We start from the raw sequence: 27,979 nt of genomic DNA, 5'->3' as shown, positions 1-27,979 counted from the left end.
ACGACCAAACTTTTCCTCCGGCCACGTCACGCCCGCCCCGCCCCCATCCCCGCCCTCGGCCCTGCTCGCCCCCCCCCNCCTTCCCCGCCAGCAAGCCAGGGCCACGCTTGAGCGTACGCTGTTCGCCACGCTCCCCTGCCCCAGCGTATCCTTACGACTCCATCACCTTCCTGCCCCCTCGCTGCCTCTGCACGCTCGTCAAGCAGCAGCAGCAGCTTGCTTGTCCATCGCGACGGACCCTGCGTCGCCTGCTGGGCCGCACCATTGCCAGGACTCTTCGGCCTTGCTCCCTTCCTTCGGACCGTCGCCGGCTCCGCCCGCCCGTCCAACACCAGGACGGCCATCCAACCCTCTCTACCCCGGACCAGCCGTCCTCGTGGCCTCGTCCTTCGTCCACACCCATCGCGGCCTGATCGGCTCACCGCTCGCTCGCCCGCTTTCGACTACTGTACCAAGCTGGACGGCTTGCCCCTTCGTCTTGCTTGCTCGTCCACTCGCCCCCCTCTCCGCTCGACGCGATCGTCTTCCCTCGATTCGACGCGATCATCCGCGACGCGGCCACCGCTGTCCAGCTCGACCACCGACAGCGGCTGCTCTCCAACGCGTACACCGGCTGCCCATCCTTCGCGCGTCATCATCGTCGAAGAGCCTGTCCAGGAACGAGGCCGACCTCGCCACATCCCGACGGATTCCGCTCTGCTCCTCACTGCTGCGCGTCAGGCCCCTGCCTAGCGACGAGCACGACATCGGCCCGTCTTCGCCTCGACGCTCTCGGGACACGGCCCGGGCCCCGACGCCTCCTTTCTGGCAACCACACGTCGTCGTCCTTCGGCTCGGCTTGACCTCCGACACGCGTTGCCGACGCGGATCCTGCCGATCTCCGATAGCTAGGGCCGGCCCGCCCTGGTCATTGGCTGCTGATCCGACATGTCTTACCACCATTCCCACCCGGGCGGACACCATCCGACGTTGTTTGGCGCCCACCTGCCTCCCCTCAACTATGGTCACAGCCATGGCCCTTCTGGCTCCTCGGCCAGCCCGGGCGCGTTGCTGGGGACGGGCATCTCGTCGCACTCTTTCCCCATGGCACCTACGCAGAGCTCGGCCTCGCCCGCCCATCCGGGCCAGCAGGGTCACGCCACGCCGCAGCAGCAGCACCAGCAGGCGCAACAGCACGTCGACGCTTCGCAGCAGGCTCACCAGCAGCAGCACCAGCAACAGCAGCAGGTGCAGCAACAGCAGCAGCAGCAGCAGGCGGCGCAGCAGCAGCAACAGCATCACCAACAGCAGCAGCAACAACAGCAGCAGCAGCAGCAGCAGCAGCCGCCGTCCATGGCCGGAGCCTCGGACAACCTCATCTCACCGCCGTCGATGCCGTTGGAGGTCGACTTCGACACCCTCGACTCGGCATCCACCTACATGCACAGCTACGCCTACTCGCAGGGCTTCGACATCCGCATCCAGTGGTCGGCCAACAACCAGACGCGGATATGCTGGTCATGCTACAGAGGCGGCTACCCCGAAAGCGCGCTCAACGTCAACAAGCCCGACGGCACGCCAGCAAAGCCAAACAAACGCCAGGTGCCCAAGGAAAAGGAGCGACGCAAGAGGGGCTCGCTAAAGATCGGCTGCCCCTTCCGCGTGCAATGCACAAAGAACTGGAAGAACGGCAAGATGGAGCTGAGGATCCTCGAGGGAAGGCACAACCACCCCATGGAGGCCGATCGGGACAATCTGCCTTCGCAGGTCCGCAAGATCAAGGAGCAGCGCAAGGCCGCCGAAGACGACAGCTCCAACAACGCCATCAACCCGGCCGCCCAGGCGCACAACCTGCTCACCGCCGCGCAGAACAACGCCAACCTGTCCCTGATGGCCGCACCTGCACCCGCGCCAACCCCCGCACCCGCTCCGGCACCAACGCCGACCCCTGCGCCCGCACCCGTCATCAACCAGCAGCCCACCGGCGATGTTATCACCTCCGTCACCGTGCCGATCGCGTCGCCGACGGCAGCAGGGGTGAAGCCGTCGTTTGAGAGGAATCTGCTCAGGCTGTTAGGGGTGTGGGACAGCGCGGACTCGGCGGGCAAGCACAGCCTAGAAAAGGATCTCGACAACATCATCCAAAAGGCAGAATCGAGGCTCGAAAAGTCGGCCAAGAAGCGACGCAAGACGAGCCACAGCGCGGCGGTTGTCCAGGCATCGGCCGCCACTGCATCACCCGTGCTTCAGCCGGGCTCGAGCATCAACAATACCAACCCTGGGATGGCGAGAATGAATGGGCAGATGACGATGCAGCAGCAACTCCAGCAGCAGCAGCAGCAGCAAACCCAACAGCTCCAACAAGCGCAGGCGCAGGCCCAGGCTCAGGCCCAGGCGCAGCAACAACTACAACAGCAGCAACAGCAGCAGCAGCACCAGGCCCAGCAGCATCAACCACAGCAGATCAATCCTGCCGCCGTACAAAACACGCCGGCGTCGACAGCCAACACGACGACCGCGAATGGGTCCGAAAACACGGGTACGCCGTCAGGCAAGGGCAGCGCGAGATGCAGCAACTGCAAGCAGTTTGGCCACAACCGCAGGCGATGCCCAGTCGGGTGAGGGCGGCAGTGTCGCTCTCTACGTCCCCTCTGCCCCTCTCTCCCTCGCCTTTTCTCTAGTCTCTCCCAATTCCGGCCTTTGATAATGTACTCTAAGTGACCGTAGGCTCCTCCTGCAAGCTCTGCCCAGGTGCTCGCATCGATCCTCCTGCCATCGCAAAGCTGAAACAAAGACCCGCCTTGCGCAGACGTTGGCTCGGACCGCTCCCCGTGTTATCGACGCTCGGACGCCGCCCAGATGACTGGCCCTGTCACTCTCACACCAGCGAGGAGGTCGCGATCCTGGCATCGGCTTCAAGGTGCTGGCATTGTCCTCGGTCCTCAAAACGTGTGATACATGGAGCAGCACTGGGCCTGGTGGTTGAACAGGTACGGACAACGCAAGAGCGGCTCGAATTGGTGACAGAACAAAGGCAAAACGGTACCAGAGCCTCGCGCTACGTGTCACGCGCGATCGATGAGGCGGAGCTAGGTGGTCGAGCTCGACGTCGTCATCGACGGGGTGATGATGACGGGGGGCCAGGAAGGGAGGGGGACGACGCTCTACTTGCTGCATCCTCACTTGACGCGCTCAAGCTGGCCGCGGACAGCACCCGCCGAGAAGGCCTCGGTGTGGGTATCGGCAAAGAAGGCGCTCGGGTTGTCCTGAAGCTGCTGGAGGCTGAATCCGCTCTGGGATCCGGTATCGCTGCCGTCGGCACCGACGAGGCCCGTGGTGAAGGGGCCCTTGATGCATCCGGACGAGGTGCGCTTGGCCGTCTTCTTGTTCCACGCCCACCAGGCGGGCTGCGGGTTGGGGAAGGCCAGTCGAGGCGGGCCGTTGGCGCCGCGGGCGGCCTGGTGGACGTGCGTCGCCGTCTTGGCGGGCGAGAGGTAGTCTCCGGTGACGCCCGAGACCTCGATGCGGTAGCAGAGGATGTCGTGGTGCGTGTTGATCTTGAACTCGAACGTGCCCTTGGCGCCCGGCTGGCCCACACCCACCGTCCCGCTCGGGTTGACGACCTGGTCGGGCGAGGCACGAGTGCGCAGGACCGAGGTAAACTCGCGGGGCGCCTTGACGGGTCGTTCGGACGGAATAAACTGGCCCCGGACCGCGCCGTCCGGGAACTGCTTGGTGTGCGCGTCTCCGAAGAAGTTGGCCACGTTGGCCTCGATGTCGCCCACCCGGAACCCGCTGGCGGAACCCGTGTCCACACCGTTGGGATCGCCGGCGGGCGCCTTGATGCCGGTGACGAAGGGCCCCTTCATGCAGCCCTTGGACTGGCGGATCTCCTTGCCCGCCAGCGTCTTGACGAACTCGGGGTTGGGAAAGGCGATCCGAGGCGGGCCGGCCGCTCCGCGCGGCGCCTGGTGGATGTGCGTAGCCGTCCTGGCGGGCGACATGTACTCGCCCGTCACGCCTTCGAGCAGGATGTCCCAGCAGACGGTGTCGGACTTGGAGTCGAGGTAGACGTTGTACCGCCCCAGCGCATTGGCCTGGCCGGCGGGCCTGGCGCCCGTCGAAGTGACAATCTGGTCCGGCGTGGCGCGCGCGTAGATGGCGCTCGTAAAACTTCGGGGCTTGCTGACGAACCGTCCGATCTTGTCGGCCAGCTTGTCCAGGATCGGGGTCGCTTCAGCCACCTCGATCGGCGCCGCGACGAGCGTCAGAGACAGGGCGATCAAGGCCGAAGAGAGCGCGACCTTCATGATCGATGCGGGTGTTGTGGAGAGCAAGAGGCAAGTTGCCGTTGGAGGTGTTGATGGAAGGAAGGGCGAGGGGAAAGAAGCTTGGAGAGCGCGGTGACCGAGGGGAGAACAGTTTGGGGTGGAACCCGCTCTTTATAGCTTCGATGACCGCGGCGCAGCTCGCTATACTGTCTGGATTGGGCTCTCGCAATCCCATTGTCGTGTCGTGAGAGATGTCGTGTCGTGACCGCGCCTTCCTGGAGCACGTACGGACAGCAAGGGATAGCCCGCATCGTCTGACCCCTAGAGACAAGGGAGGTAAGAATGCCGTCTTTGGCCCCGACATGGCGGTGCGATGCGAGGCGACGGGATCCCGTCCGTCCGCCAAGCCCTCGGCTCGTCACCCTTGCTTTGCGACCCCGCAAGTCCAGACTTGAAATCCGTACTTCAGCCAGGGCGGACGAGGCAGTCGGTCGCGCTCGCTTCATGCTCGTCATCCTGGTTCCATCTATTGTCGACCTTCGAGGTCGAGCCATCGTCCTGGTCTCATCTGAGATAACCGTCACGACTCAGACAAGGGGAGCGTGCAGTGCACCGATGGTTGAGCTCCCTCTCGGAGCAGTCCTGAAGCAGCTGGGCCGGGTTCAAGCTCCTTCGGCCTGGACGAACCCGGACGAACGGGTGCTCGGATCGGCCTCGAGCAAAGATTCGGCGCGCACGTGGAAGCACGACGTTCCTCGTCGTCCAAGGAGACCGCGAGCCAGGCTAGGATTGAAAGATCATCTGATCCGCTCGCTCTCGAGCGCCGGCGAGACGAGTTCGGCGACCCAATCCGAGCCGGGTCGCCGGGGCAGCCATTGCTTGGCGTCGTCTGGATCGTCGCAGCTTATCGAGGGGCGACATAGATGCTGGTGATCACGCATGTGCGGAGAGTCGGTAACGATAGGCCGGAGCGTTGCGACCGGGGGATTAAGGACGGTCCGACCGGACGAGATCAGCATGACGGAACCTTGCGTCGGCGACGGAGGCCGTGCCGTTAGTGACATCGGTAGAACAAAGAGAGGTGAGCAGGGAGGGCGGCGGTGCAAAAGCCGGGACGACGGGCAGGAATGGGGACAGCTAAGAGTCTTGGCTGTACCCCGGCTCTGGAATGCGGAGAGGCGGGAGCCGACTTGTCGAATACTGCTGGCGACCAAGGGAGCCGTCGCTTCCGTGTTTCGAGGTCCGGCCGGCTTTTGGTCGCCAACGACGAGCAAGACTGTAACTTAGTGCCATGTTGGTCACGAGGTGACGGGGGAGGGAGTCCCTTGCCTGCTCTTCGTTCCACCAAGAGCTCTCTAGCATGCCTTTACTCCATCGAGCACGATGAAGAGCTCGAGGAGGAGGGTCATCCTGGCCAGTGGACGAGTTGGGAAGGCCGATTCATGTATCGCACAGAGGCAGCGCGACCTCAAGACGTGGTTCGCGCCATTCTTCTACAGCCCAGGCGCGCTCGATGCCAGCACCGCCTTTGGCGCTGTGTAAGCTCGTCGAAACGTCGCATTCAGCGGTTCTAGACCGTGTCCAGGAACGGCTTACGGCGGACGAGCACCGAAGCGAAGCCATCTGAGCCGATCCAGTCAGAGACGAACCTCAGCTGATCCAGTAGACGATGAGGCGAGGGGGACAACTAGCTGCGGGCGGTGAGGGAGGCAGGGAGGGGGCCTGCTAGACCGGCCCCCCCGTACGTGCAATCGAGTTCTTGGCGGCCGGCCGCCCTGCCTGTTTCTGAAAAAAAGAAGTTCTTGGCGCAGGCCGAAGCTGGTCTCAGTCCCGACCTAACTGCTCGCTCGCGTGGCCTGGCTGCCTCGTAGCCGAACAGGGTCTGGTCCGCCAATGGCCACGGTCCGATCGACTTCGATCGAGCATCCATCCTGTCCGTCGCCTTATCCTTCCCAATGCACGGCCGACGAGCAGACAGGGCGAGCTGAGGTCAGGATCCATTCGAGAATGCGCAAGATGAGCAAATAGACTGAGGCAGAAGACGAAAGAATGAATGTATGTGAGGGTCCGGGGTATGCAGGTGCGAGAGGATCACGAGTGGTATCGAAAAGAGGGCCGGGTAAAATCAGCAGAGAAAGCTAGGGCGCCAACGTCGAAGGTGCTGGAAGACGCTGGTGGAGCAGGGACGATGGCTACGCCGACAATCTCGGCGGCACGGCTCAGCGCCGGCCCGCGGCGGCTCGATCGGGCAAGAGGACGTAGCGCTGCTCGCGTTTGTCGCCGACAAGCTCGACGTAGAGGAAGAGCCTCTCCCTGTCAAAGTCGAGCAGGTAGGGCGACAGGTTGAGCCACTGGAGCATCTTGATCTTCAGCCGCTGCATGCGCGTCGAGAGCGGTCGGCCACTCATCCTCTGCTCCCACACGTACGCGCTTCGATCGCGGATGCTCGACATCGAGTAGGCCGTGCCACCGCCCGTCAGCCGCGAGCTGTGCGGCGATCCATCATCGTCCTCGACCCGCTGCCAGGGCGCAGACGGCGGTGCCGGGACGGCGTGTGCAGGCTCTTCCCCGGCGAACGACGGAAAGTCTCGCCTAGTTGCGTTCTGCGGGGTGGTGCCGAAGCCGATCGGGATCTGACCACGGCCTCCCGATGTTGGACGACCGTGCTTTGGTCGTCCTTCCTCGACAACCCTGGACTGCGGAGGCGTCCGCCCGCTGTGATGGCCGGCGAATACGATCTCGTGGAGGTAGAAGTAGATGCGGTTGAGCAGTCCGCGGTTGAACGGTCCGCCCGCGCGGCCATCCTGCTTCCACAGCCCACGTTTGCGCAGATAGCGCTCCAGTTGGGCGCGAGGCATGGGCGTATAGGCGATGCTGGTGGCGAATTGCGGCGAAAAGGAGCGGCGATGCGTGCGAAGCAGCTTGTAGTCCTCGCTGTTCATCCTCCACAGCTCGTCGAAGAGGAGCCACCAGTACCGGTGGACGGGAGAGCGGTTGATGGCGGCAAGGCGCTCGTAGAGCAGGGTGATGCTGCCGCGGTAGTCGTCGGGCAGGTGCGCCAACGCACGGCTCCTGACCGTGCTGCGCAGCGTCCAGCGCAGTTCGTCGTGCGAGAGCTGATGGTTGTCAAAGACGTCGGTCTCGAACGAGTAGGGCATCTCGCGCTCCTTGCGGCGCGCCTCGCGCTCAAAGTCGCGGCGGTAGCGTTGCAGGATCTCTTCGACGTACGGCACCCGCTCCCGGACAATGCCCTCGTTGTCCTTGAGGAAGCGCGCCAGGCTCGGCGTCATGTCAAAGTCGTCGGGCAGCCCAAACGCCCTCGAGCCGCTCACCTCCAACGCCTCCCGCACCGTCGTCACGGCGCCGCTCGACTCCTGCCTCCTCCCGCCCTGGTCATAGATGATCTTGACGTAGAAGCCCGACGAAAAGTTGTAGCCGTTCCACTCGTGCTCTTGGCGCCGCTCGATCTGCAGGGTACCCTCGATGTACGAGACGGGCGTCACCATCGTGTAATCGTGGACATGTGCCGGGGCGCGCGCATAGCGTCCCGCGCGGCCCACACCGACCTTGGCACAGAGCTTGTTCGCCCAAGCTGGGCCGTGCTTGTCCCTCCCGTACGGCTGGTTGTCGACATGAGGGCAGAGGACACGCTGGCCCTCGAGGGCCCTCAGAGCCTGTCGGACCAGTCGTCGCGAGCAGATGTCGTCCGAGGCATTCTGCCGGACAAACGCTTCAAAGTCCTGCAGCGACGTGATCTGCAGCGTGTGTTCCTGACCCTGGTCGTAGCGCATGACGATGGTTGGCGGAAAGGGGACGACAAACGCCTTGCCGAAGAAGGACGAAACGCCGCTGGGGAACGGCGGGTGCATCGGGCGGAAGTAGGCGTCTGGGCCGGCATAGGTCCGCTGAATGATCTTGACGAGCTCGCGGAGGCGGGCGCCGTGGGCGGTGCGGCTGTAATCGACGTGCCTGCGGTACTCTTCGATGCCGATCTGCTTGACGATCTTGAGATTCTCGATGTGACGCTCGGCCGCCGAGCCGCGGAAGTCGAGCAGGTAGGGAGGCCACGCATCGCTCTCGGACATGGAGAATGCGATGACCTGCTCGAGAGGCATGTGCAGGCCACGTCCGGAGAGGAGGAGGATCGACAACGTCTCCTGCCAGACGCGCCGGCGGATGTGCTTTTGCAGGTCGAGCAGCGGCGAAAAGATGTCGATGCTAAAGTCGACGCGCTTCTGCCACCGCTTGACCTGGTGCGCGGCGATCGAGGTGCCGATGGTGGCAAAGTAGATGTTGCCCGTGTACGAGAACGCCTGAATGCAGTAGAGGACCGCGGTGTTGTACACGGTGGAGCCCTGCACGTTGAGCGCCACCAGCAGGCCGACAATGGCGGTGAAGACGTAGCCGATGCGGCTGACCATCTCGGAGCGGTTCGAGATGTGATCGACAAACGGCTTGATGTAGAGGTGAAGGCCCAGCAGGAACGACATGACGACGATGAGCGAGATCTGCTGGATGGCCAGCATCGTCTTGGTCGGCACCGAGCGGAAGAGGCAATTGTCCTTGGCCAGCACGCCGATGATGATGAGGTTGCTGAACTTGAACAAGAGGATGTACATGGGCTTGTAGAAGCCCCACTTGCGGCGGTAGCTGTTGTAGAGGAAGTTGAGCGGCGACTTGTCGCGATTAAGCAGCCGAGCGTACTCGATCTCCATCTCCTCTTCGGTCCGCTTCTTGCCCAGCTCGTTGTACGGGCTGACATCCGGCAGCATGTCGCGGATCGTCCTCATCATCTTGTACGGGTACCACAGCGTGTAGAGGCAGAACGTCAGCGCGGCCATGGGCACGATGACGTAGGCCCAGTTAAAGCCGTCGAGGCGCATCGTGGTCGTGTAGCAGAAGTCGGTGGGTTGCCGCCAAACGTCGGCGTCGCCGAGCGGGTCGAGGAGCGGATCGTCGATGCCGCCCACGTACGGATTAGGGACCGGCCAGAAGTCGGAAGACCAGACGAGGGCATCGACGGCCAGCTTGCTGAGCGGCAGGTAGAGCGTCGAGAGCAGGAAGACGATGGTGGTGTTGAGAAGCTTGCTGCCGCGCGACGACGTCTTGTAGATCCAGCCCTGCGACTCGAAGCCCTCGACGTTGCGGTTCGGATCGTAGGCTCGCGTCATGCGCCAGAACTTGAACAGAGCCAGGGCCGTGACGCACATCCACGCCAGGAAGAAGATGACGGCGTAGCCAAACAGCGACACAAAGTCGAGCGCAAGCAGCGAGGGCAGCGTCTGGAGGAGAAACTTGCGGACCTGGTCAACCGCTCCGAGCGGCTGGGTGGTGCTCTCAAAGTGCAGCATAGCCGCCATCATCTGCGCAAAGTCGCGCAGCAGCTCGAGGCGGAAGAGGCCGGCGGCAAAGTTGCTGCCCTCGGCGCCGATGATGAAGTCGAAGATGGTGCCCAGGATCTGGATGTCCCAGATGCCGCCGGGCGGCTTCCTCGGCCCGATGGCGTTGGACTTGAGCTCATCCAACGAGTTGTCCTTGAGCAGCATCAGGGGCGGGAACATCTCGAGGCGTGTGACGGGATGCGACGCCGTCGACAGCCGGCTGGGCACGCCAGAGGGAACCGGAAGCGAAAGGTCGCTGTCGGCCTGCGGAGGCATCTTTGGGCGCTGCGGATAGTCGACGGCGCGGACCTCGTCAGTCGGCGACGTCTTCTGCTCCTGGTCGCGGTGCCCGTGTCCTTGGTCCGACGCGAAGATCGTCTTGCCATCGTCGTCCGACTCTGACCCATCGCTGCGGCCGCGCTCGCCAGCCACCTTGTCCATGACGGTGATGGCCTCGAGCTCGTTTTCGTCTTGATCGTCCACTTTCGCGTATTTCCCTGCCCGCCTTTGCCTGAGGCCGCCGGATCGCTGACGCTGGGAGGCTTCGTGCGTCTTGGTGGCTGAGGCAAAAGCTCCCTGCGGCAGGTTCATCTGTCCGCCAGCGACCTCCAGGACCGGCATCCGCCGCTTGCTTCCGCCTGGAGAGGCCCTGATGCCGAGCCTGCTACCCAGGCTGCCGCCATCGTTGTCTGCGGCATCAAACACCTGATCGACCCCCTCTAATCCAAACAGATCCCTTTCCTTGCGCGTGCATATTGCAACAGCGTCGCAGAAGTCCGGCTTGCTGAACAGAATCGGATTGGCCAGGTATTCATCCAGGGCGGGCAGGTGCAGTGGAGGAGCGGACGAGGCGAAGACCATGTCCGCAGGCACCGGCAGGATATCGTCGAGGTCGACGCTACGTCGGGGTGTCGGGGCGGGGCGATATCCGGGCTCAGTTTCCGAGGGAGAGGACGACGACGAAGACGACGACGACGACGACGAGTAGCAGCTCTCGCATGGGCCAAGGAGCGTCGACGAGCCCTTTGAACAGCAGTCGTCGCACGACTGACTCGAGCTGCGCTTGTCCGAGGCAGCAGGAGCGAGGGTCCGACAGCTCTCGTCGCTGGTCGAGGGCCTCCCGTCTGGTTTCACCTCCAGTTTCGACCCGCTCGAGCCCGAGGCCGATAGCCTGCGATCAGCCGCATCGCGAGCCGACTTGCCCGGACCGGGCTCGTCCAGGAAGACGGAGGGCAGCCAGCTGGTGCCATTCTTGGGGCTCTTGCCCTCGAGGTCAAAGATGTGCGTGCCGTCCGAGGTGCGGACGAGCCCATCGCGAGGTCTCAGCGTAGCGCCAGACAGATCCGCGTCCTGCGGCGTTTTCGAAGCAGGCAAAGCCGATGGCGTTGGGGGTTGATCGCATGCATCTCTTGTGCCTGCTTCCCTCGGCTTCGTCTCGGCCACAGTGTTGGGCGGCGACAGCGCTGTCGGCCCCGACAGACGGCTCGGTTCAGCCGTGTTGGCGATTGGTTTCAGCACCGACGGCCGTGCTGCCGCCGTTCTGCTGGGGCTTGTTATGAACGGTGCCTCGTCTTGGGCGGGCGCTGGACTAGCAGCAGGGCGTTGGACCGGTACAGATGCTTGAGTTGGTGTGGTCGCGGCGGACGTCGCGGTCGACGAGGGAAGAGACGTGGCGGGATGGACCGACTTGAGTGGTATCGATGGCGGACTGCTGCCGCTCTTTGAGTCTGGTCGCGGCGAGGCCTTCTGCGTTGCCGGCTTGGCAGTTCTGCTATCAGGAGGTGATACTTTGCTGTCCGAGGGCGACTTTCTCGACCCTTCGGTGCGGGCCGACGCCGAAGTCTTCGGCAGTATCCTCTCGGCGCGATCCGATGAGCGAGCCTCTGGGGACAGGTCGGCGTGCTTGCGCAGGCCGTAATTCGGCGTCCAGTCCATCTTGCCCACAGTGCCGTGGACGATAGCATGGGTCGGATCCGCCTTCAAGCCTGTGTCTTCTCGAGCCTCGCCGCTGGGTTGACGTGAAGGCTGCTTCGACGGGCCGGGCGCTGTCGCCGGCGCCGTGTTCTTTCTAGCCGGTCTCTTCCTCATCGCTCCGGAGTCATGCCGGCTTGTGGGCAGATGTGGTGTTGCCAGGCTTTGCCTCCTTGCGGTTCGACCCGATTGATGCTCGGCGGGTCCCGACAAAGGCCCGCCGCTGCCGGTGGCGCGTTCCTTTACGGGCGACGACGTGGGCGAAGTCGTGATCTCCCATCGCTGCACCAGCTGCTTGACGCTGCTCGACCTAGGCATTCGCAGTGACAAGCTGCCGAGCGGATTGACCGAGCTGCGTCGACCACGACCTGAATCCGAGGGGCCTGCGGGCGGACCCTCTAGCGAAGGCTCATCGCTGTTGGTACCATGGCTGCCCATGGCGGCAGGCCGAGACGTCGCGTGCCCTTGGACACGCGGGTGATCAGGGGCGGATGCACTCAAAGACTGCCGGCGCTTGTAGAGTCGAGATCATACGGCGAGACGGAAGGTGGTGGGTATAGCGAGAGGGTGACCTTTGCTGTTTGCTGGCGGAACAGAGGCTCGAAGGTCGGCGGTGGATGATGGCGGGACGGCAAAGGGTATGAGCCTGAATCAAGGATAAGGTATCTGAATCTTCCCTTGGCGGCGGTGACGGTCGTGCTGGCGCTCGTGGTTGGTTGTCGTTCTGAAGGTCGTGGTTGCGGTCTTGGTCGTGGTCGAGATCGTAGCTGATGATCGTCGGGGTCGGGGTGACGCCGGTCCGGACGCTTCGTCTGCGAGGTCGTTAGGGGTGAGGCAGCTGTGCTGGGCCAAGCATGAGCAGAAGACGCCGTCGTCTGGACGTGAAGCGTGGCTGGACGCAGGCTGCAGGACGAGGGGGCGCGGGACGGTCTAAGATGAGGAAGTAGTGCTGTAGATGGGAGGCGGAGTGGCGCCAAAGGGAGGGAAGAGGGCGAGAGGACACAGGCAGAGAGGTGGCCGATGGCGCTGCAGCTTGGATGGAGAGTCAACACCACCTGCGCGCAGTGTCCAGACTCCGAAGCGGTTCGCTCTCGATGGCTCGCCGCGTTTCCACTCTTGTCAAGGTCCGCTGTCGTGTCGTCGTTGGAAGTAGGCAGGGCGATTATGGCAAGGGAGGCGAGCGAGAGGTAGGACGGAAGGCCGACAAGCAAGCCGGCTCGGTAGACCAGCGACGATCGTGTTAGGCTGCAGCGAGATCGACGGCCCACAGGAGAACCCAGCCTGGCTTCGGCAGGCTACCATACAGGCCGTAGCCGCTGCGCCCTGTGCTCGCTACGCCCATGTCGACCAAAGGGACCAACCTGGTCGGCTCTCTCTCCCTCGTTCGGCCTACGAAACGTGGTCTATTTGGTGCGCGGCGGGCCCCTCGTCATCTTGATCTCCACCGCCACTCTTCCCTCTGAGTGCGGGCAGTGAGCCAGATGACCACGACAGCGACACAGACGCCCGTCTGTACGTGCTAAAACGAGAGCGAGCCGGCTGGTTACCCCAGACTTTTTTCTTTTTCGCACGCCCCCGTGCCCTCCGCGGATCTCATGGGTGCCTTTGTTGCGCTTTGTGCCATGCTTGGACGCCCGTCCAGGATAGTCGCACGCATTGAGGACAAGAGGCGGGTTATTCTCCCCACCCAACAAACGAAAGGACGCAGCGTGGTGGAAAGGACCGTCTGACGAGGTAGGGCAGGGCAGGGCCAGGCAGGGTCAGGGATCGACCTTGCTTGCAGGCGCGTTGCTCTGTATGTGTTGGGCCTAACCTGGCCTGCTGCTGCACGCAGGCGGTCGGTCCCCCTGCATCTCTTTCGGCCTTTCGCGCTTGCTTGCTCGCTTGCTTGCTTGCTTGCTGGTCCTTCGTTATTGTGCCGGCAGTCTACAGTAGGACAGGAAGGCCAACGCCATGGACATGACCGCCACTCGTAACTGTCGCCACCCCAGCCCGTCGCGCGCGTCGTTGCTGGTCGAGAGATGTGTCCGAGAGGGGAGGCTGACCTGCCTTTCCGAGGCCAGGCCGGCGGCATGGAGCGGCTTGGACTGGCTGCCAGCTCATACGTACAGGCAGCCCGTCCTCCCGCTTGCAGGCCGAGAGAGTATGGCGCTGAATGGCGAGGCGCAGCTCATGCACGGGAGCAAGAGGTCCGTTGCGCCTGCGCTCGTCCTCCATGACAGGTTGATTGCGTTGTTACACATGAACGAAGAGGGAGCGGGAGGCCCGGCTTGTCACCATCTGTGGTCGTTTGTGGCTCAGGGGGCGGCTGCATGGGAGCCGCCCGCCAAAACAAAGTGGCAGGGACAGGCGGTAGGCAGGCTAGGCTACCTTGGGCCACGCAGGCAGCTGGCTCTTCAACCGGCCGGTGGGCAGGCCAGGGTCCAACGCCTGCCAGAGGCCTGCTCCCATATGCCTCCACCTGCGGATTTTCTCCAAGGGCGTGGGCGCGGACGTCACCTTGGCTTGGTCAAAGAGGCCCGGGCGTCTCTCTGGGGTCGAGTCAGCTCCTCGTCGTCGTCCTTCTTGCCCCTCGCCACCGCACCTCCATCATTGCACCTCAGGGGCTAGCAGCGATCCATGCGTCTCTGCCACCATACGAGCATACTCAACACCTTCCATCGACAGCTGACGCCAGCCCGCTCGAATTCGTCCATCGCCCGCCACGTCCGACTTAGCAGAATCCTTCACTGTCCCCGTCAGCGTGTCGCCATGTCCACCACGTCCTCCCCAGCCGTCGACGTCATCCACCTCGACAGCGACGGCTACTCTCCCAACGGTAAACCGCACTCGCTGCCTGCACTGCACTACAGATCTCCATACGGCGGCGATGCCGACACGGCGGGAGGCTCCGAACAGGCAGACTTCCCGAGCGACAAGGCAAAGGAGCTCGTCGAACGACGAGGCTGGCAGCCGTCGTGGGAGTTTGGCATGTACCGCCAGGCCCACTACCACACCACGACGCACGAGCTCCTCTTTGTCCTGCGCGGCGACGCCTCCATCATGCTCGGCGGCTCGGATCAGCGTGCCAAACCGCCACCACCACCACCATCATCGCTACCACTGCGGTCCTCGACCACGGGAGGGGCGTCGGGTGAGGGCGAAAGCGAAGGTGGCCCAAAGACCGAGCACCACCTTCGACTTCGACCAGGAGACATCCTCCTCATCCCTGCCGGGTACACGCATCGGTCCCTCGAGTCGTCGCACGACTTCACCATGCTTGGCTGCTACCCGCGCGGCGCAGCCAGCTGGAACATGCGCTACCCCAACGTCAACGGCTGCAGGTACGACGTCGACGAGATCGTCAAGCTCGTCGACGGCGCACACAAAAAGGCCCTCTTCGATGCCCAGGATCCAGTCAAGGGTCAGGGCCAAGAGCGTGGCGAGGGCGTCCTCGACAGGACCTGGTTCCGCGAGGCCGCCGCACATTGAGCCCAGGCGGGTCGAGAGGCCGTACGTCGCGGTGTAAGGAGCTCGATAAGTGAAATCAGGTTGGCCACCGTGACTGGCAGCGACAGAGAGACAGACGTGAACGTGCTCTTGCAGCATCTAGAGTGGCGGCATCCGACGCAGCGCTACCCGGCCGCCTACTTCGACTCCTTTGGCTTCTTGGTAAAGAAGCTGTTGAGGCTCTGCTGGCCCTTTTTCGGTGCGGCGGTGCCTTTACGCCCGCTTGCTGCGGCCGACGGTGCAGTGCCGCTCGCCTGCGACTCCTTTTTGGCCGGCGCAGTCGAGGCAGCTCGACTCGTCGGGGCCGACGGGGCGGGCGTCGTCGAGGCGCTCGATGAAGTCGACCGCGCGGCTGATCTCGATGGCGCGGCTTTGAGCTTGGGTGCCGGTGCCGGAGCGTCGGACTCGTCGGAGCTGTAGGACTCGTACTCGTCGACCATCTCCGTGACTGTTCCAGGGCCGTGACACGACGTCAGAGGAGATGTTGAAGGGGCTGTCAGCAGTCGTCGACGCGCCAGAGGGGCTACCATTAATCTCGTGCACTCACCCGTGTAGCCACGCTCGTCCTTCCTGCGGACCTTCTTCTGCACTTTGCGTTGCTTCCGCACCCGCTTCTTGGCCTTGGCCTTGACCTGAGTCTCGTCCCCATCTCCATCTTTGGCATCAGCGGTTCCTTGCATCATAGCCGTGGATGGCTCATCTGCCGCAGCGACATCTGCGCCGCCGACGAGCAGAAACAAAAGTCGCGGTGGAATGATGAGCGTCCGTGTCTAGCAATAGAGTCGATCCGAACCTGTTCCATGCTCACTGGGGTCGTCGTCGAGATCCATCATGTCCTCGAGCGCCTTGCGCTCGCGGTCAATCTCGGCCTGGCTCTTCTTTTTGGCGTCGGCCCGCTTGCCCGCACTCGTGGTCGCAGCCTGCAGCTCCTTGGCCGACTTGGGCTTGTTGGCCAGCGAGTCGCGGTCGACCTCTTGCACGTCGTCGTCGTCGTCGTCGCCCTCGTCGATGTCGTAGCCAAGCTTGCCCACGTCGCCATCGCTCTCGCCATCGTCCTCTGGCACCTCGACATCTTCGTCGCTGTCGTCGCCTAGCAACGCTCGTCTCGTGTTCTTGCCCCGCGAGCTGGCCTTTCGCTTCGATGAAGCTTTGGTCGTCTCGTCGTCGTCGCTGTCGTCGACGACAATGCTGGAGTCCCCCTTCCTGGAGTCCTTGGACGGCGCTGGAACCGGCTTTGTCAATGATTTTGGCTTTGCCCGGCTCCAATCTAGCCCGCCCTTCTTCGCTGCCCCGCCTTTGGACAGCGCCGGCTTCTCCTCTTCCTTCTTCGGCTCGACCTTGGGAGCGACAGGCTCCGCCTTCACCGCAGGTGCCGTCGTCCGCGCCGCCTCCGCCTTTGTGGTCTTGGCATCCTTGGATGGCGGCGGCAGTGCTGGTGCGCTTGGGCCAGCGAGGGACGGAAGCGACTTTGTAGGATCCTGATTGTCCAAGCAGGACCGAGAAGCGATCCGCACATCAGCCAATATTGCTCATGTCAAGCTTCGTTTTACTCGGAATCTTCTCGCACTGCGACTCACGTAATTGTCCTTGATCGAACCGTTGGTGATTACGCCCAAGTCTTTGCCGCGGCCGGTCTGTGTCCACGTGTCGACGTACTTTGCGGTCGTGTGTAGCTCGTGCTGGATGCCGGTCAGGATCGCAGCGTCCTTAAGCGGACCAGGCTGCAACGAGTAGATGTGCGACGAGGTGATCCTCGAGAAGCTGGACTTGGCGTCTGCCGGGGTCGAAGGGGGTCGACGCCAGGGAGCAGCGAGATCGTTCTTAGTAGGTCTCCCCAAGGGCCGTCGCCGCTGGTCCGGTCATGTCGCCCGCCGGAGCCCTCACCTTCTAGTTGAGCCTCGCTAGCGAGAACAATGCCGCGCCTCGGAAGGTCACGGCCTTGCGACGTGCCCGTCATGCGTCCAGAGAGGAAGCTGGGCCCAGAGGCCTGTACGCCGCTGCTGGTGGACGCCTGCGACTCGCCGGCCTGAGGCGTTCGCTCGACGTCGTCCATCTTGACGTCTTCATCTGCCGCCTCGAGTCTCGCTTTCCGCCGACTAGCCTTGAGCTCGCCAATGAGGATGAATGTGGCGTGCGGCCTCGACCCATCCTTGTCCTTTGCGAGGCAGGAGTCGTAGTAGGACTGCATGCGCTGCTTTGCCTCGTCGACGTGGATCCTCCGCTCGCGGCTCATCAGCCGGTAGGTCATCTGCACAGCAGAGTAGCGGAAATTGAGAGAAGGCTTTGGTCAACGTCTTTGCTCCCGGACGAAGGACGGGATCGACCGGCGACCGGACTGCGCCTTGAGGCCAGTCAGTCACCCTCCAAGACACCCCTTTTTGCGGCCACTCAGTACTCACGACCTTCTTGTCATGCTGCACCCATGTCTGGAGGAAGTCGGCATCTTGTTTGCCCATGGTCGCATGCGAAGGCTGTCGTCGGAGGGGCGGCAAGGGTCTCGGGCGTGGCAGGGTTGGAAGTAGTCAAGGTCGAGAGGAACGCCGCAGGGTCGGGATTGGCCTGGCCTGGTCTGCCATGCGTGTGGAGCGAGCCCAGCCAAGGCAGCCTGGCCGTGCCCTCATCCAACACCTCGGTCGAGGCAGGCCGACCTGGCCCTGAGCTTTGGCCCCTTAGCTTCCTTCTACGCGACGCGTCCCCGTCGCTTCAATCGGGGGATGATTGAGGTCGATCTGCCTTCTACCCGATGCAGAAAGTCGGCTCCGGTCGCCGGCGTGGGGTGCGAAGCTTCAGTCTGGAGCTCGCAGGCAGAGAGGACGAGGCCCACGCTGGCCCAGGTGTTGGTCTCTCGTTCCTCTCGAGTCCGTCCAACATCACCTACGACACCATCGCGCCGACCTCTTTACGACGCCGTCGAGCAGACTTCGACCACGAGATCGCAAGCACAGGCCACTTATAGGAATCTCGGCTGGAAAGCACCATCCCACCCTGTCTGACAGCGCCGACCAACCAAGATGGCTGACAAACCTGCTACCACCGGCGACAAGGTCAGCGACATTGCCGACCGCATCTCTGGCATGATGGGCGAGGCCAAGGGTGAGTTTGACTAGCTGCGTCCTGATATGGTTACAGCGCCACCATCCTCTTGTATGCTGACGGCTTGCTGCTGGCTTTCGCCATGCTACGACGCCGCTACCGTCAGGCGAGGCCAAGAAGGCCGACGACGCCAAGCCCGAGGCTCAAGGTGAGCCGTCCTTCCTCGTGCTCTCAGCCCTCGTCGCCTTTCCGCGTATTGCTGACCCGTCATGATCCCACGGCCGTCTCCCTCGAGCAGCGACGAACCTTCACGAGCCTGAGCATGACGTCCAGGTCACCCTCGCTGACCAGCAGGCCGATCCCAACTCGCCGCTCTACTCGGTCAAGTCGTTCGAGGAGCTTGGACTGTGGGTGTTGGCGATCGCTCTCGGTCGTCCGCCATCCGCGCTTTGGCTTGCTCATCATGCCCTGTGTATGTCCCCCATCGCTCGCTCAGGCACGAGAACCTGCTCAAAGGCATCTACGCTATGAAGTACCAGAAGCCGTCCAAGATTCAAGAAAAGGCGCTTCCCCTGCTGCTGCAGAATCCGTGAGTGTCGCCAACGAGAGGCTATAGTTCAGGCTCTGTTCCGAGGTCGGGATCCAGTGCCGTTCTCACACCGGCCGACATCCTGTCACGACATCCTCGTGCAGGCCGAAGAACATGATCGGCCAGTCTCAGTCGGGAACCGGAAAGACGGCCGCCTTCATCCTCACGATGCTGTCCAGGATCGACTACAGCCTCAAGAAGCCCCAGGCAATCGTCCTCGCTCGTGAGTTCGCGCCGTCCGACCGCCTCGCTCAGACGTCCCGCCGGCTGATCTGTCCCTCTGGGAACCCAACTTGCCTGCCCGACGACGCTAACAGCGTCTCGTGAGCTTGCCCGGCAAATCATGGAGGTGGTGCAGACCATGTCCAAGTTTACCGACGTCACAACGGCGCTCTCGCTGCCTGACGAGGTCAAGCGTGGCGACAAGGTCGATGCGCAGCTCATTGTCGGTACGCCCGGCAAGACTTTTGATCTGATCAAATCCAAGAGCATCGACACGAGCGCCATCAAGGTGTTTGTGCTCGACGAGGCCGACAACATGCTCGACCAGCAGAGTCTGGGAGAGCAGAGCATCCGTGTCAAGAAGTGAGTTGGAGCGCTTCGACAAATCTGCCTGTGCACCTGCAGAGCTGACCGCGCCGGTCCCTCCTCTACTCCTTCCCGTCCCGTTGCGCGCTCTGCAGCACGATGCCCAAGACGTGTCAGCTCGTCCTCTTTTCGGCGACGTTCCCGGACCACGTGCACGAGTTCGCGCTCCGGCTCGCCCCGGGGGCCAACGAGATCCGGTTGAAGCAGGAGGAGCTGTCGGTCGAGGCGATCAAGCAGTTCTACATGGACTGCAAGAACGAGGACCACAAGTACGAGGTGCTGGTGGAGCTCTACAACCTGCTCACGATCGGGCAGAGCATCATCTTCTGCGCCAAGCGCGAGACGGCGGACCGGATCGCGCAGAAGATGACGGCCGAGGGCCACAAGGTCGACTCGCTCCACGGCCGGCTCGAGACGGCGGACCGCGACCGCACGATTGACGCGTTCCGCGAGGGCAAGAGCAAGGTGCTCATCTCGACCAACGTGATCGCGCGCGGCATCGACATCCAGCAGGTGACGCTCGTCATCAACTACGACATGCCCCTCACCAACAACGGCGAGGCCGACGCCGAGACCTACCTGCACCGTATTGGACGGACGGGCCGCTTTGGCCGCAAGGGTGTCTCGATCAACTTTGTCCACGATCAGAAGTCGTGGACCTACATGGACCAGATTGAGAAGGCGCTCAAGTGCCAGATCACCCGCGTCGGCACCGACGAGGTCGAGGAGATGGAGAAGACGATCAAGGATGCCCTCAAGGCCGTGTCCAAGTAGAGAACGGGAGCCAGCGCCTCGTTCGTGGTCATCTCTCCATCGGCCAGAGTAACTACCTAGCATTGTTGATCCTCGGCCGCCGTCACGTCGATCCGGCCGAGGCGCTGCAGCATCCAGGCCATTCGACATTGCTCCGGAACTAAAAGCCTTTGCATACCCATATTCATCGCTGCTTGAGCTCATCGCGATTCGATTCGCTCTACTGTATCTCCCTAGTCTGCCGTCGATGGCCAGGACCATGGCACAACGACCAGTCTCTCCGGGCGTTTGTGGAGAACGACCAGTCTCTCCGGGCGTTTGTGGAGTCCTCCATGGCCGGTGGCGCGTCGGCTCGTTGACGCCGAGCCGTGACCTGACGCTGCCCCGCTTGGCCTACCGGGCCCAGGCCTTTCCGCTGGCTTTTTGGCCTGCACCGGCTCAGCGAAAAAGCCGGACGCGTTTCGGAAGCCGGGCACCAGGCAGGCTTGGTGCCGACGGAGGCAGGCAGGGGCCTGGTGGGCGCTTGCGTCAGGTTGGCAGGCGTTCGAAACAAGAAGGCAGGCAAGAAGGGCCGGCCAGCGCACTGTAGGGTCGCGGCAGCAGCGGCAGCGGGCCGGCCGACGAATCACGCCCAACCCTACGCCCGCTTGATCTTCTGTCTGAGGCTGGCAGAACTTGCTCGCATCAGGCCGAGGGCCGAGGGCCCGCGGCGACCGGCCACTGAGCCGGAAGGAAGCCCACAAGGAAGGCGGGCGAAGCCAGGCGAGGCGGGGCGGGGCCACACACACGCAGGCCCACCCACCGGCGCCACCCACGCTGTGTCGGTGCTGTCGGAAGGGCCGGGTTGGGGTGTGGCCGTCTTCGCACCAGCTGCTTGTGGCTCTATCCCCGGCCTCGTCTCCACCTCTCCATCATCAGCATCACCATCATCCAGCTTCCACACCTATATGCTTGCCGTCAGGTCCGCCACTCCCCGTCTCCTGTCATCTGCTCGCAGCGCCGTCACCTCGACCCCTCCCTCGATCCCCGCTTCGAAGGCCGCCTTTCGTCCGCAGTCTGCCCAGCGATCCCTGGCCATCTCGACGTCGTCCTTCTCGACCTACCACGGCTCCAACGCCAGACACCAGGCTCCCTTTGCCCGCAAGCCGCTCACTCGCCTCATCGCATCCGCATCGGCTGCTAGCGCTTTCAGCATCTCGGACTCGACGACCGCCTCCCGCAACAGCTTCTCCACGCACTCCCCCTCGCACCAGCACCAACAATCCAACATGACTGCAAACGGAACCGCCGCCGGACAGAAGGTCCACAAGGTCGTCATCATCGGCAGTGGACCCGCCGGCCACACCGCCGCCATCTACCTCGCCCGTGCCAACCTTGACCCCGTCCTTTTTGAGGTGAGTCTTGCGCCAGTCCCGCCTCGATGACTACCTGCCATCTGCAGTGCCGCTGACGCTCTTCATCTTTCGGATCTTGCGCGAACATCCTCCACACCTCTTCGAACGTAGGGCATGCTCGCCAACGGACTCGCTCCCGGAGGACAGCTAACGACCACGACCGATGTCGAGAACGTGAGTATTCTGCGCACCTCGCTCAGCGTCGAGCCCAGTGCAAGGACGACGGACGCTGATCTGACTGATCCTTGACTGTCCCTCTTTTCATTAACCACGACAGTTTCCCGGCTTCCCCGATGGCATCCGAGGACCCGAAATCATGGACAAGTTCCGCGCCCAGTCGGTCCGCTTTGGCACCGAGATCCACACCGAGACCATCTCCAAAGTCGACCTCTCTTCGCGCCCCTTCAAGTTCTGGCGCGAGTTCAATGAGGACCAGCCCCCGGAGCTGACCGAGACGCTCATCATTGCGACCGGTGCGTCTGCCAAGAGGATGCACCTCCCCGGCGAGGAGACCTACTGGCAGTCGGGCATCTCGGCGTGCGCCGTCTGTGACGGAGCGGTGCCCATTTTCAGGAACAAGCCGCTGGCCGTCGTTGGAGGAGGCGACTCGGCCGCCGAAGAGGCCATGTACCTGACCAAGTACGCCTCACACGTCAATGTGCTGGTGCGCCGCGACGAGCTGCGCGCGAGCAAGATTATGGCCAAGAGGCTGCTGGCGCACCCCAAGGTGACGGTCATGTTCAACACGGTGCCCACCGAGGCCAAGGGCAACGGCGAGCTGCTGACCTCGCTGCGCATCAAGGACACCAAGACGGGCGAGGAGCGCGACCTCGAGGCCAACGGCCTCTTCTACGCCATCGGCCACATCCCCGCCACGTCGCTCGTCAAGGGCCAGGTCGACTGCGACTCGGACGGCTACATTGTCACTGTGCCCGGCACGGCCCAGACGAGCGTCAAGGGCGTCTTTGCGGCGGGTGACGTGGCAGACAAGAAGTACCGCCAGGCGATTACGTCGGCGGGCACCGGATGCATCGCCGCGCTCGAGGCCGAGCGCCTGCTTGCCGAGGAGGAGGTGCTCGACCCCGTCGACGCCACCGCGGCCAACCATTACACGGGCACCGACAAGCAGTAGGGGTGGCCGAATCGGCGTTGCTTCTTGGACCTCCCGCCTTTGCGGTCTGGCCGTTCCTCGATTGACTCTTTCACGCTCGACTCGACCTGACTCGACATCTCTCCAGCATGCCTTGTTTGCTTGGCCTCGTGGCGTCTCTCCACGTTAGCCTTCTGTACCCATCAGCGCTCCGGTCGTCGTCGTCGTCGCACATTTCTCGTCTGATACCGTTGTAATGCCGCCAAATAGAAGCATGACACGCAGTCCAGGTCTGGCAACGTGTGGGCTGGCTGCTCGAGGTCAGCACGACGGTGCGGTGTCTAAAGGAAGGGTGAGGCAGGATAGCATGACGGGGGAATGGCGGATCACGTGCACGAGCGGAAAAAAGTTGGTGGGGGCTGGGCTGGCCCGGCCTGCTGGTCTGGCAGCAGCTGGAGCGCGGCAGCAGCGCAGCGGCCAACCTCGTGCTGGCCAGCCAGCCAGCGCCCAAGCGGAAGAAGTCGAGACCCCTTTGGTCGTCTCGCCGTCCTGCGTCCTCCACCACGACCACCTTCATCCACCATTACCACCGCCATTCCCCGACAACGACCTACTGACCTTAACACCTGACTCATTCCCAGACTAGGCAGGCGAAAACTATCAGTCTCTCCTTTCGGCATCTTAGCGCCTCGTCCGGCGCATCCATCCATCGGTCGCGACAGCGCAGCCGTCTTCTGCCAGGTTGGCGACCCTCGTCGACCAAGGACCGCCCGCCGACTAGCGCTCCACCCATCCGCACCACCCGGCAGCGCCCGCTACCTGCACAGCTGATCGCAGTACAGCCACCATGTCCTTCTTCTCGTCGAGCACGGCGACGCCCGGCGGCTTTGGCGCCCGCACCGGGCCCACCTCCACACCGTCCACCGCCGCCAAGGTGACGGGCGAGCAGGACCAGGAGGTCACCCCCGGTCCCACTGACGGCATCAGCGCCCTCTCTTTCTCGCCCGCCGCAGACTTCCTCGCCGTGGCCAGCTGGGACAACCACGTGCGCATCTACCGCATCGACAAGGCCAACCCGCAGCCCGTCTCGCCCTGGCAGCAGTACACGCACGAGGCGCCCGTCCTCGACGTCTGCTGGTCCGGCGACGGCACAAAGGTCATCAGCGCCGGCGCGGACAAGGTGGCAAGGTGCTTTGACATGAACACCAACACCCCTGCCGTCGTCGCACAGCACGACCAGCCCATCCGAGCCGTCAGGTGGCTCAATGCCTGCGGAGGCGTCCTCGTCACCGCCGGCTGGGACAAGCAGCTCAAGATCTGGAAGCTCGACCCGCAGCCCAACCAGGTGCAGATGCTCAATCTCCCAGAGAGGGCGTACGCCATGGACACCTGCGGCAACATCTGCGTCGTCGCCATGGCCGAGCGCGGCGTCCTGGCCTTCAGGCTCGACGAGTCGGGCCAGATCGTTCCGCTTTCGGTGAGTCGATCGGATCATTGCTCCGGCCCGTACCGCCCCGCCGCGCACGGCTCGGCCCGACGTAGAGCCATCGCTGACCATCCTTCGTCACCTCTTCGTTCTCCTTGCCTCTACGGACCGAGCAGGAACACCAAAGTCCGCTCAAGTACCAGACGCGTTCGCTGGCGGCGCTACCAGAGGGGGACGGCTATGCTTTGGGGGGCGTCGAGGGGCGCGTTGCGGTGCAGTACTTCCACGACCCACCAGACAAGGACGGCAAGGTCAAGAAGTTTGCCTTCAAGTGCCACCGGCGCGCGCACGCCGACCACCCAGACGTGCCGCGCAACGAGTCGCACCTCTTCCCCGTCAATGCCATCGCGTTCAACGTGCACGGCACGTTTGCGACGGGCGGAGGCGACGGATCCATCAACTTCTGGTGCAAGCAGAGCAGGACGAGGTTGAAGAGTGAGTCAGTCTGCAGACGTCGCCTCGGCAGAGTCGTTGTCGCCGCCGTCGGCTCAGAGCCCAGGGACAGCGCTGATTGTTCCTCCCCCCGGCCTCCCCCCCCGCCTCCCCCCCTCCCCTTTCTTCCGCCCTTTTCGGGCTTGCAGCTTTCGAGACAAAAGGACCGGCGAATGCGCCAAAAGAGCTGTTCAAGACCAATCCGAACCGTATCCCCATCTCGGCCATCGCGTTCAACCGCGACGCCACCATCTTTGCCTACGCAAGTGAGTGGAGTGTGCCCTTCCAGCGCGCCCGGGTCCTCGCTTGCGCCGACGTGCGACGATAGAGAGCTGATGGATCGCCCTGCCCTCTCACCTTGTCACCGTCGTTGCCCCGCGACCGTCCAGTTTCGTACGACTGGCACAAGGGCTACCAGGGTGCCAACCCGGAGAACAAGGTCTACATCCAGCCCGTCAACTATGAGGATGTCAAGAAGCGTCCGCCCAAGGCCTGAGGGCCGTCCCCGCACTCTACTCTCTCACACACGCCACCAACGGCCAGCATGTCATTATGAACCATCTCTGATTCGCCTCGTCACAGCGCTCTTCGTCACGTCACGCCCGCCTCCTGGACCAACATCGATCGCTCCCCCACGTCCTCTCTCACCCGGCACCTCGGTCCTCTCAGCGGCGCGACGGACGCACACCGATGTGCGGCGGGGCTTGCCCAAGATCTAGAGGGCAGCGCCGATCAAGCCACCGAGACCGCGACCGCGCTCGAGGATGCCGTCGCCGTAGGCGAAGCGGAGGAGACCATTGACGAAGCGCCACCCTCGGGCGCCGTTGGCGAGCGGGTAGTCGACGGGGGGCGGGATGCCGGTGCGCACGTATCTGAAGAGGCGGTCCGAGGTGATGGCCTTGGGCGAGGTGAGCGAGAGCAGGCCCTCTGCGCCGCCGAAGCGGCCGTACCCGGACTTTTTGACGCCGCCAAAGGGCAGGTGTTGGTTGAGGTAGGATACGCCGAAGCTGTGTACGTGTCGCGCGCACCAGGATCGCGAGGCGAGGCGAGGGGAAAGAGGAGGGGTGGATGAGGTTGGTGGATGTCCGAGTCTATCGCATACCGTAACCGACCGGGCAGACGGGGAGCAACTCACTCGTTGATATTGACCATGCCGCACTCGAGGCGCGCGGCGACGTAGCGGCACTGGCCCGCCGTCGATCCGAACACCGAGGAGCCGAGACCGTACCGCGTCCCGTTTGCAATCTTGATGGCGGCGTCAATGTCGCCGCTCCGGAAGGGCAGGACGAGGAAGATGGGCGCAAACAGCTCCTCCTGCGCTATCGGCATGTCGCTGCTCGACCAGACGGGCGAGGCGCAGGCGGAAAGGGGCGGACGGGGGGAACGAGAACACGTTAGCCCGTTGCGGCGCGTGCCGTCGTCGATGACCCGAATGGGAGGAAAGGGGGGGTGGGCGGCACTCACGGCGTAACGTCGACGACGAGGGTGGGCTGGAAGTAGTGCCCCTCGGTCCACTTGGGATGCCTGAATCGCTTACCGCCGACGAGGACCTTGGCGCCCCGCTGCACGGCGTCGTCGAGCAGCCACTCGAGCCGGTCAAAGCGTGCATCGGTGATCATCGCGCCGCAGTCGACCTGTCCCTTTGCCGCAGTGACCGAAGCCGACGAGAGGGAGCCGAAAGGTACCTCGTCCATCCAGCTTCCGCAGCGCAGCGCCTCGATGCGCGGCTGCACCAGCGCCACGAGCGACGCGACGAGCGAAGAGTCGACAATGAATCGCTCGATACCGATGCAGTTTTGGCCGGCGCCCTGGAAGCAGGATCGCATGACTGCAAGGCGGCGCACGAGGCGGGATGGGGTCGAGGCAGAGTGGTGCCGGGTCGAGGATTGCCAGCGAGCGGATCGGATGTGAGCCTCTGCAGTCGCATCCCCCTGATCAGCGAGGATGGAGCCCAAGCGCGGGCGCAAACTCACAGGTCGACTGGAAGTACTTGAGGTCGGCGTCCTTGAGCAGGATGGCGGGGTCCTTGCCGCCCAGCTCGAGTGTGACGGGCGTGAGCTCGCGCGTGGCGGCTACGGCCACCTTGCGACCGACGTCCTCGCTGCCGATAAAGGTAATGTGGCTGACATCGGCGCTGGTGGTGAGGGCCTCTGCGGCGTCCGGGAAGCAGACGACGAGCTGGACCAGCTCCGGATCGGCGCCCGCGGCGCGGAGGCACTCGCGCACGCCCTCGATGAAAAACGTGGCCGACCAGGCGACGAGCTCCGAGGCCTTGACGATGATGGCGTTGCCGGCAAAGAGGGCGGCGATGATGGGGCCGAGGACGTTGTGCGCAGAGTAGTTCCACGACACACACGCCACGACGACACCGAGTGGCTCGTGGTGCACCTGGCACACCTTGTGGGCGAGGAGGAGGTTGTTGGGCCGCGTCTCTGGCGCCAGGACGCGCTCGCCGTTGGCCAGCGTCCACTCAATCTTGGAGCACGTCGTGAGCAGCTCGCCAAACGCCGCATCGATGGCCGTCTTGCCCGTATCGCGCGCGGCGACGCGCACAATCGTCTCGGACTGGTCGACGACCCACTTCTGCAGCGTCCGCAGCACCCGCCGCCGTGTGGAGAACGAGGCGCCGCTGTTGCGCACGCCCTGGCCGGACTGGGCGGCCTTGGCCTTTTGGATCTTTTGGCGGATCGTCTCGGGCGTGTCGGCGGGCAGATCAGCGATGTGGTAGCCCGTGGCCGGATCGTAGCAGGTGATGGTGTTGGGTTGAGAAGTCGAGGCGATGCGGGGCGGGGAGAGGACCTTGCCCTCCCAGCCTGGGCGGGCCTGTTCGGGCAGCGGGTGCGAGATGGGGACGCCGCGCTCCTCGTAGCTGCGGCTGAGCGAAGCCGCCAGCTGTACGGCCACGACGGCCGTGAGCGAGATGAGGAGCATGAGCGAGGGCGATGTGGGCACGCGTGCCTCGAGGTTGTCGAGCGGGAGCAGGCGGAAGAGGAGGGCATCGAGGCGGTCCATGGCGGCGTGGACGTGGATCTGGGCCAGAGCCAGGATGCTCGGCTCGGCGCCGAGACCCTCTGACTGCAGCATGGTCGACGAGGCGTTTGTCGGAGAGGCGTCGAGAGCCGTGAGGAGAACGAAGGAGGGGTGAGTGGCGGAAGGAAGCCAGGCGACGGCGAGGAGAGGGGCCAGAAGCCAGACCAGACCAACACCTCTTTCGACTGGCCGCCTTTCTCTTGCGGCCGTGCGTTTCGTTTCTTCCAGTTGCTGGCCTGCCTGGCCTGGTCTGGCGTCCCTGCTTTTTCCGGGGCGCTGGACCCCGCGCTGCAACCCTTTTTTCGGCGCCTTTGGCCACGCCGCCCGCCGCCGTGGCCACATCGTACGATTCGTCCGCCCCCCTGGGTCCCATGGGGCGCGCCGCAATGGCCCGCCAGACCACCATCCCATCAACCGCTGAATAGATCGTCGTGTCGACCGCCGCCTCTTCTGCGACGCCTGCTGTGCATGTATGGATTGCGACCAAGAATAA

At 63.7% G+C, this 27,979-nt stretch overlaps 9 protein-coding genes across 9 annotated transcripts; 5 read left to right on the top strand and 4 right to left on the bottom strand.

Moving 5' to 3' along the window:
• Positions 1-927: 927 nt before the first annotated feature.
• On the top strand, positions 928-2,601 carry PFL1_01289 (uncharacterized protein; the record flags this gene model as incomplete). The annotated part of the gene is made up of 1 exon (XM_007878792.1): positions 928-2,601. The coding sequence occupies one exon, from the start codon at positions 928-930 to the stop codon at positions 2,599-2,601; it is 1,674 nt and encodes a 557-aa protein (XP_007876983.1).
• A 557-nt stretch (positions 2,602-3,158) lies between these two features.
• PFL1_01288 (uncharacterized protein) lies at positions 3,159-4,289 on the bottom strand (the record flags this gene model as incomplete). The annotated part of the gene is made up of 1 exon (XM_007878791.1): positions 3,159-4,289. The coding sequence occupies one exon, from the start codon at positions 4,287-4,289 to the stop codon at positions 3,159-3,161; it is 1,131 nt and encodes a 376-aa protein (XP_007876982.1).
• A 2,180-nt stretch (positions 4,290-6,469) lies between these two features.
• PFL1_01287 (uncharacterized protein) lies at positions 6,470-12,040 on the bottom strand (the record flags this gene model as incomplete). Its single annotated transcript, XM_007878790.1, has 1 exon — positions 6,470-12,040. One exon carries the CDS (start codon positions 12,038-12,040, stop codon positions 6,470-6,472), a length of 5,571 nt encoding a protein of 1,856 aa, XP_007876981.1.
• A 2,181-nt stretch (positions 12,041-14,221) lies between these two features.
• Positions 14,222-15,073, top strand: PFL1_01286 (uncharacterized protein; the record flags this gene model as incomplete). The annotated part of the gene is made up of 1 exon (XM_007878789.1): positions 14,222-15,073. One exon carries the CDS (start codon positions 14,222-14,224, stop codon positions 15,071-15,073), a length of 852 nt encoding a protein of 283 aa, XP_007876980.1.
• A 155-nt stretch (positions 15,074-15,228) lies between these two features.
• Positions 15,229-17,547, bottom strand: PFL1_01285 (uncharacterized protein; the record flags this gene model as incomplete). The annotated part of the gene is made up of 6 exons (XM_007878788.1): positions 15,229-15,539; positions 15,639-15,806; positions 15,900-16,569; positions 16,669-16,865; positions 16,976-17,339; positions 17,491-17,547. The coding sequence occupies 6 exons, from the start codon at positions 17,545-17,547 to the stop codon at positions 15,229-15,231; spliced, it is 1,767 nt and encodes a 588-aa protein (XP_007876979.1).
• A 555-nt stretch (positions 17,548-18,102) lies between these two features.
• On the top strand, positions 18,103-20,075 carry PFL1_01284 (uncharacterized protein; the record flags this gene model as incomplete). The annotated part of the gene is made up of 7 exons (XM_007878787.1): positions 18,103-18,184; positions 18,291-18,332; positions 18,423-18,531; positions 18,621-18,713; positions 18,818-18,936; positions 19,031-19,298; positions 19,397-20,075. The coding sequence occupies 7 exons, from the start codon at positions 18,103-18,105 to the stop codon at positions 20,073-20,075; spliced, it is 1,392 nt and encodes a 463-aa protein (XP_007876978.1).
• A 926-nt stretch (positions 20,076-21,001) lies between these two features.
• Positions 21,002-22,580, top strand: PFL1_01283 (uncharacterized protein; the record flags this gene model as incomplete). Its single annotated transcript, XM_007878786.1, has 3 exons — positions 21,002-21,448; positions 21,560-21,622; positions 21,726-22,580. 3 exons carry the CDS (start codon positions 21,002-21,004, stop codon positions 22,578-22,580), a joined length of 1,365 nt encoding a protein of 454 aa, XP_007876977.1.
• Positions 22,581-23,385: 805 nt separating this feature from the next.
• On the top strand, positions 23,386-24,952 carry PFL1_01282 (uncharacterized protein; the record flags this gene model as incomplete). The annotated part of the gene is made up of 4 exons (XM_007878785.1): positions 23,386-24,015; positions 24,141-24,459; positions 24,606-24,722; positions 24,846-24,952. The coding sequence occupies 4 exons, from the start codon at positions 23,386-23,388 to the stop codon at positions 24,950-24,952; spliced, it is 1,173 nt and encodes a 390-aa protein (XP_007876976.1).
• Positions 24,953-25,171: 219 nt separating this feature from the next.
• Positions 25,172-27,828, bottom strand: PFL1_01281 (uncharacterized protein; the record flags this gene model as incomplete). Its single annotated transcript, XM_007878784.1, has 4 exons — positions 25,172-25,463; positions 25,592-25,789; positions 25,921-26,284; positions 26,430-27,828. The coding sequence occupies 4 exons, from the start codon at positions 27,826-27,828 to the stop codon at positions 25,172-25,174; spliced, it is 2,253 nt and encodes a 750-aa protein (XP_007876975.1).
• Between the last annotated feature and the right edge of the window lie 151 nt (positions 27,829-27,979).

This window comes from Pseudozyma flocculosa, assembly GCF_000417875.1.
Source record: "Pseudozyma flocculosa PF-1 unplaced genomic scaffold scaffold00003, whole genome shotgun sequence".
Taxonomy (NCBI): domain Eukaryota; kingdom Fungi; phylum Basidiomycota; class Ustilaginomycetes; order Ustilaginales; family Ustilaginaceae; genus Pseudozyma; species Pseudozyma flocculosa.
This window is presented reverse-complemented; position numbering and strand designations above follow the sequence as displayed.